This window comes from Platichthys flesus, chromosome 11, assembly GCF_949316205.1.
Source record: "Platichthys flesus chromosome 11, fPlaFle2.1, whole genome shotgun sequence".
Classification (NCBI taxonomy): domain Eukaryota; kingdom Metazoa; phylum Chordata; class Actinopteri; order Pleuronectiformes; family Pleuronectidae; genus Platichthys; species Platichthys flesus.
The window spans coordinates 22,201,419-22,209,047 of NC_084955.1; the positions used below are offsets into that span (position 1 = coordinate 22,201,419).

Below are 7,629 nucleotides of genomic sequence, written 5' to 3' on the forward strand. Positions count from 1 at the left end.
GCAAATATATGGATAGAGTAAATAAAGTAATTGTTTTTTTCACGTGGTGTTATTGCTTTCGCTCAGAGAACACACACCTCCAGGAACGCCCGATCTCGCCGTGTGGGCGAAGGGAAATCTCGGCTACACCTGTTCTACCAGATCTGCTGCAAACGTTAACGTGTGGTTTCTTGGGCTGGTTGCGGATTTCTTTTATCCCCATGCCAGCCCGGGGATTTCTTTTATCCCCATACTTCCTCCAAGTTTCATGCAAATCTGTTTTGTAATAGTTACATCATCCTGCTCACAGACAAATCAACGAGCCGCTCGGTAAACACGTAGCTCTGCCAAGAGGTAACGCCCGATCGCGCCATGTTAAAACGAAAGTAAATTCCTGGATCCGCCCATTGATCCGGATCTTCTGCAAACAACTTGTATCGGCACTTTCTTGGCTCGTGAAAACAATGAAACAAACGGCAATGAAAAAAATAGAGTTTCACTCAGAAGCAGTCTTAGCTCCAACAGCCACATTACATGCATCAGGCTGCAGCAAACTGCTGACTCCTTTTTTTTAAGATGCATTTATTCATCCCAAACACATGCACAGACATGAAAGGCACACTCATGCAGGTAGGGAAATGTAATCTCTGCTTTTGACCCATCTGGTGCAGGACACACAGAGCAGTGAGCGACCATGTACGGCGCTCGGGGAGCAGATGTTGGGGGAGTAAGGTGCCTTGCTCAGGGGCACTAGACAGGGTAGGGAGACTCTTAGATTTTTAGACAGATCAATCCAGGTTTGTCTCTTGTTGTCTCTCCGTGGAGTCGAACCAGAGACGAACCAGAGACCTTCTTTGTCCATAGTTTGTTGGAGGTTGTTAAATTCAAAATGACATTTTCAGCATCTTTTAATAAACCTCTTCATCAGACAGCTTCCTAATTTATCAAAACTACAGTCTCAACATCCCTTGGCTCTTTACAGCCGAGCTTGTTTTTCTAAACGCATCCTCCACTAGATGTCACCAGTTGTTGTTGTTGCCTTCACGGCTCCTTTAAGCAGTTGACTCCTGTCAGGTTGAATAATAAACTCCATCATCTTCACCAGGTTGACCCGTGGGAAGTGGGAGGTAGTTTGAGACACGAGCTCCAGCTGCTGGGGCCGGTGGGAACCTCCTCACCCAGACAATGAGTGGAAGTTTGAAGACAAATGAAACAAAAGTTGACAAATTGCTCCGGAGTCAAAGTGGATGATGTGCGTTTTTGGATGATGACAATGTCACAAAAACCAGCTGTGGTGCAGTCCCATGACCCCACAGCACACGCACACACACAGCACACACAAACACACACACACACAAACACACACACACACACACTCGATCCCATGTCATGTCTCTTTCCAGCCGACTGAAGATGAAGTATGTGGTAACACAGGGAAAATGGTTGGCGGTATGGAGGAGGAGGAGGAGGAGGGAGGTTGTAGGGTGCATGTGGGTGAGTGTGTGTCTGTGTGTGATTGTGCAAGGGTGGGGTGGGGGTGTCGGTGGGGAAAACCCGCTCTGGGCTGAGGCTTCTGTGGGCCTCCACCTGACACAGCGCTCAGCAAGACTCACCAAAAGAAGTAGGAAATTCCCCTTGTCTTGTCTGATCTAACAAAGGAAGTATTTGCTGGCTGTGTAGGAATTTCATCATGACTTTTGCCAAATAATAGACCAGGTCCTCTGTGTGTGTTTGTTTGTGTGTGTGCGTGTGTGTGTGTGTGTGTGTGTGTGTGTGTGTGTGTGTGTGAGCTCCGTCTGGCTGGAGCTCTTTGCCAACTCAGCTGCAACCTTTACTCTTCGGTATTTCAGCGATGAAATTAGTTCTCATTCATCGTTCGGACACAAAATTACAATTCTCTTTCTTTTTAATCAAATTTAATTGAACAAAAAGCATATAAATATAATAATTAACACATAACCCCACCATTTTAAATATAAATAAATATCAATAAATACGGATTGTAATAGATATTATTGTCAGGAGCGTAAACCTCATAAGCCTGCTGGACGTCTGGTCCACTACAATCTCAGGTCAACATAAATAACATAGAAAAAAAAGTGCTTGAAATACAAATAAGGTTTCAAACTGTTACAGTTCATAGGGATTTAAAAAAAAATCTTCCATAAATTTAATCTCAATTGAGATTTCGACATTTCACCCTGAAGATGAATAGCAATAAAGTCTGTGGAGTCTTTTTTTAAAGTGCAAACACACCGAAGAAGGTCTTGCCGCCTTCGGTCTCCAGCTCCGCGAACATGTTGGTCTCCGTCTGCAGTTTGTCTCCTTGGTTCAGCTGGAACACGGCGCCCAGGTAGATGGCGTTGTACCAGCCCTGTCCGTCTCTGAAGGCGTTATCCTGAGTCGGGCCGACCTGAGTCGGGCCGACGTGGCACGCCGATCTCACCGCACTCATCAGGGACACTTTGCCGCCCTCGGAATCAGCGTACCGCCAAATCCTGTGGCTGACAGACGTGAGTCTCCCCCGTCCATCCTTGCCCTCGGCGTCGTCCTCGCTGCAGGAGACTCTGAACGACGCCTGGCTGTAGACGAAGTAGAGGCCGGTCTCTGGGATGATGATCTGGTTGTCCACCAGTTTGAAGCCGCCCTGAGCGAACGCTTGGCCTTGGCCGTTCTGCCACTCCAGCTTCTCTTTGGAGCTCGCCGTCTCTTCCTGGTGGCTACCTGGAAAGACAAGAAGAGGTGGAGGAGTTAGAAACTTGAAGACGTCAGGGTTCTTCTCTCCAGGGGGTCTTATGGAGGAGTTAAACATGAACAGGTGCTTTATCAGGAGAGTGGAATGAATAACTAGTGCAACAACTTCCTCGTCGTGCCCCAGGCTATCACACTTCTAAGAGGAAGCGACACATATCACACAAGTGGAAGACAAGAGGCTGAACGGCTGTTTGGAAAGTTGACAAGTTGAGCTCATTGTTTGCTGGGAGCCCAGTGGAGGTGACTCACCTACTAAATGGATGGCTGCCTTGGCTCTGCTGCTGATCTGCTTCAGTGTTTCGTGGTGATCTGACGAGAGGAGGACACAAGTTAGTTTAGTCAAATAAAGGATTCAGACTTAAAGACATAAATACCCTGAGATGTGTTTTAAAACAAGCAGCTGTGTGGGTAATCACCTGTTTTCTCATCGGCTTCCGTCTTGGTCAGAGCTGCTGTTTGACCTGATTTCAGCTGGAAGGGGGGGGGAAACTGATTAGAGGTGCAAACGCAGACATTTGACTTTGCTGGAGTTTTAAAAAATAGTTCTTATCATATTCAGAAAGAGTGCTTCTCCTTACCATGCTTTCAGATCTGTTCCAGTAAAAAGAAAACATCATGACGCCTCCTAAACAAAGGGCCGCGATGAACAGGCCCCCCAGCACCTTGCCCATCCACCCAGTGGATGAGGACTTCTCCACCAGAACAACCGTCTTCTCCACTAGGCCCGACTCCACGTCAGCTGGTGCACTTGTGTAATTCACCATCTTGGAAAGTGTAAAATCTCTTGGCTGGATGCTGAGTCTCTAAGTGGCTGCAGTGTGGTGATGCTTCTCTCTTTGTGTTGCTATTCTGTCAGAATGAACCAGGAGCCTGTAGTATTTATGCAGCGGCAGCCGATTCAGCAGAAGGGAAACTCCAGTGATGTCACAGTGTAAGTGGAGACAGCGGCAGCGGCAGCAGCGAGTGAAACAAACCGGGAGGGAAAGAGAAGTCACAGAACTTTCAGTGGAGTTTTGCCAGAGAGTGGAACAGGGGTTTCGAGGTTTCAGGATTGGAAAGTGGTGGGTTTCTACTTTTGGTTTAAAAAAAATAATTAATAAACCACTGTGTTGTAACACACTCACACACACACACACACACACACACACACACACACACAAACACACTACATGGTTCATGTATTTATACCTCAATTATGTAGATTTATTTTCAGGTATTTTTCACTTTTACTGAAATAATGCAATACTAATCAACTCGACTATATTTAATTGTTACACAGGATTGCATCTTACCTGTTTACATATTTCTCAGATCCAGTCAGAGTGAGGCGGTCAGGCCTCCTGCAGCTGCCGGTGAAGAAACATCTCGATCAGATTCAGAAGACGAGTCTCAGCCACAATGATGAGATGACAACGTTGCATCAGGAGATGTAATATTTTTAAAAGTACTTTTATTTTACATGCTTTAAGTGTATTTAAAAGTCCTTGCTTTCTTTTACTCAGGTAGAAAAGTCAATCTGGTATTTTTAACTTTTCCCTCGTACATTTTTTTTTATTAATTTATTTACATAAAGTGTTTGACAACTTCCTTCCCTGACACACACTTGTGTTTCCATTACTTCAGAGGACATTTCATTGACTCACATCGATTACCTCACACAAACCTTAAACCTAAACTTCACCTGCACATCACCTTAACTTAACTTAACTGAATCTGAACATTTTGTGATTTACATGATGCAGACTTTCTTTTTGTCCCTGTAAGGAAGTCATGTGTCCATAATGTGACAGTGTGAACAGATTAAGGTCCCCACGAGTAAAACCTGGACCACACACACGCACACACACACACACACACACACACACACACACACACACACACACACAGACAGACACAGTGATGAATCCATGAAAAACAGTGTACACACACACACACACACACACAGGCACAGTGTTAAATCCATGAAAAACAAACAGTGTACACACACACACAGACACACACACGCAGCACACACACACACAGACACGGTGTTAAATCCATGAAAAACAAACAGTGTACACACAGACACACACACACACAGATAGACACATAATCACAGTGAGTTCTTTACAGAGCCACAGACAGAATGTGAGCAGCTGAGGTTTCGAGGCTCCCCAACATTCTGAGGTCACTTCTGACCAGATGTTGAAACGCCACAAAAATGGGAAATCATGGAAATGGTCCAACTTGTTCAGCAGCTATTTAAATCACACTCAACTCCCCCCCCCCCATCCTAGCCAACGGATAATGACACTTTGAGTGTTTACTAATGTGCATCATTTCTCAACAATGATAATTTCTCCCATTACATCATTACCGCTGTTTTACTATTTGTCATTCATCATTTGTTTGTGTGGCGTCTGTCTCGAGTGGCTGCTCTCAGGAAACGAATACTGATCATCTGCTTATCCATGTTATCATTGTGTGTTATCAACGTACACACAGTTAAAGTGCTGCAGCTTTTCTACTTTTCACCATTTACAGAACAAGCTGAATTCAGTAGCCAGAAAAAAACACAAACTCAATCATCTCTTATAAACATGACATGATTTTATATATATATACAAATATTAACCATAACCCTCATTTATCCGAAGAACCCATGGGGAGATCACAACTAATTGTTTCAAATGTCAGTCTGAAAAATGAAAACTGTGTTAAAGGGAAAACCACGTTTCAAAGCTCCTCTTTCTGTTTCAGAACTAGGAAATGATGCAAACCGACAAACTGGTTTTTAAAACTCGGCTCTGCCTCAGTTCCCCCTTTTACTTTCTCTCTTGACCTTGTGTGGCCAAGACGGAACTCGCTCGCCCGGGCTTTTCATCACACATGCCTGAAATATCCTCACAGCTCTGTTCTCATGTCTATAAAGAGAACTCGCCAATCTCCTTCTCATTGGCTTTCACTGTTTCCTCATTTGAATTGAAGGGGCAAGTGCATTTGAAAAAAAAACGATAAATGTGTTTGCATTTTAAATCATATAATGAAAAATAATGTTTTGTGCCGCTTTGAAGTCATGTGGTCTCTTTTCAGGGTCATCGCTTATGTCTTAAGAATTATTCTTGTCTCTACGTTCTTGCATAGTGTGTCTTACGTTAATTTGTTTATATCTTTGTGTCAATTTGTGATTGGTTTTGTGTGTCTGTCGTTGTTTTCTCTCTCTTTGTGGCTGTTAGGGGCCTCTCTGGTTTTTGTCTCTGCTTATTTCTGATCGTTTGTGGTCATTTTTCATCTCTTCATGGCCATATTGTGTGTCCCATTTAAGTTTTTGTGTCGCCTGGGGCCATTTTACTCTTTTTTCATCCCTGAGTGATTGTTTAGCGCCTCTCTAAGGTTGTGCTTGTGTTGCCTTGTAGTCATATGACTGTGATTTTTTTTTGTGTCTCTTTATGGTCATCCTGTGCGTCCTATGGTTCCATTGAAGTGCTAAGCGGATGTTGTGGCGTGGGAGATAAAGTCACACCTCTCGGTGTGGGTCATGCAATGCATTCCAGGATGCAAAATACAAACCAACCTCAAGATGTTGCAAGATGACTTCACTGTCACCGTCATCATATGCCCCCACATGACACACACACACACATACACACCTAATTTACACATTGCCTCTGTCCAGTTCCTCCTTCTCACTGACCTACTCTTGATTATTCATATGACGGCTCATCAAACCAGCTCATCCGGTGTGTTCAGACAGGAAGCTCATATATGGGCTACGTTCTCAACTGTAATATTTCACCTTTTATCATTATACTAATACCAGTATCAGTCAATTTCATCTATAACATTGTTAATTGTGTGTTTTATCAAATTAAAATTGCTATTTAATTTGATTTATAATCAAAATACAAGTTTCTTTACAGGTTAGAAATCAATCAAACTGTGGCGTGCACTCATGGGTGTGTCCTCTCACCCAGTGGGTTGATGGGTAATGTTAGAGGCTGTAGCTATATATACTTCCCGTATGGGGAACATGTGCTTGTTCTTCCTAGCTACTGAATAAACGACAGTAAACAGTGCCTGCGTCTCTGCCTTTCCTTGTCTTGCCACATTGGTGACCCCGTTTTTTGAACATGTTCGAGGTAGAGGAGGATGGTGTCCCTTCCTCATCGGGGGAGGACGTATTTTCTTCCCCGGCGCCCGCGGACCGTGTCTCCTCAACGTCCATGGCGCCGCAGCTTCCGCGACCGACCAGCTCCGCGGAGCACGTTAAACTGCCGGAGTTTTGGCAGAACGACCCGGCGCCGTGGTTTCTGCACGTCGAGGCTCTTTTCCATCTGCGAGGAGTAACGGCAGACGACTCCAGGTATTTTTTGGTGGTTGCGGCTTTGGACCAGCAGTCCACCCGGCGCGTGATGCAGCTCCTGCGAGCCCCGCCGCAGCGCGGAAAGTACTCCGCCCTCAAGCAGCTTCTCCTCCGGCGCTACAGCTTGTCAGCCGCGGAGAGAGCGGACAAGCTACTGTCGCTTCCCGGTTTGGGCGATGGTTCGGCAGTGGACCTGATGGACGAGATGCTGTCGTTGCTGGGCTCCGAGGATGATGGTTTCCTGTTCCCGCACATCTTTCTGCGCCAGCTCCCGCTGCAGGTGCGCGCAGCCCTCGCCAACTCTTCTTGCTTGGCGGCCGGCGACTTCCGTGGATTGGCTGAGCAGGCGGACCGGATCCTGCTGACTTCGAGGAACGTCTCCGTGCAGAGTGTGGCCGTGGAGTCCTCGCAGCCGACGTTGGAGAACGAGGTTCCGGCATTGACGGCTGCAGTTTCCACCCGCAGACGGCGCGGACAGCTGTGTTTCTTCCATCAGCGCTTCGGCAGCAAGGCGCGCCGCTGTGTTCCTCCGTGCGCGTTCGAGGCACCGGGAA

At 45.8% G+C, this 7,629-nt stretch overlaps 1 protein-coding gene across 1 annotated transcript; it reads right to left on the reverse strand.

Moving 5' to 3' along the window:
- Window positions 1–1,945: 1,945 nt before the first annotated feature.
- tnfb (tumor necrosis factor b (TNF superfamily, member 2)) lies at window positions 1,946–3,566 on the reverse strand. Its single transcript, XM_062398368.1, has 4 exons — window positions 3,312–3,566; window positions 3,150–3,204; window positions 2,983–3,042; window positions 1,946–2,703 (listed from the first exon to the last, which is right to left on the reverse strand). The coding sequence occupies exons 1-4, from the start codon at window positions 3,495–3,497 to the stop codon at window positions 2,219–2,221; spliced, it is 786 nt and encodes a 261-aa protein (XP_062254352.1). The 5' UTR covers window positions 3,498–3,566; the 3' UTR covers window positions 1,946–2,218.
- Between the last annotated feature and the right edge of the window lie 4,063 nt (window positions 3,567–7,629).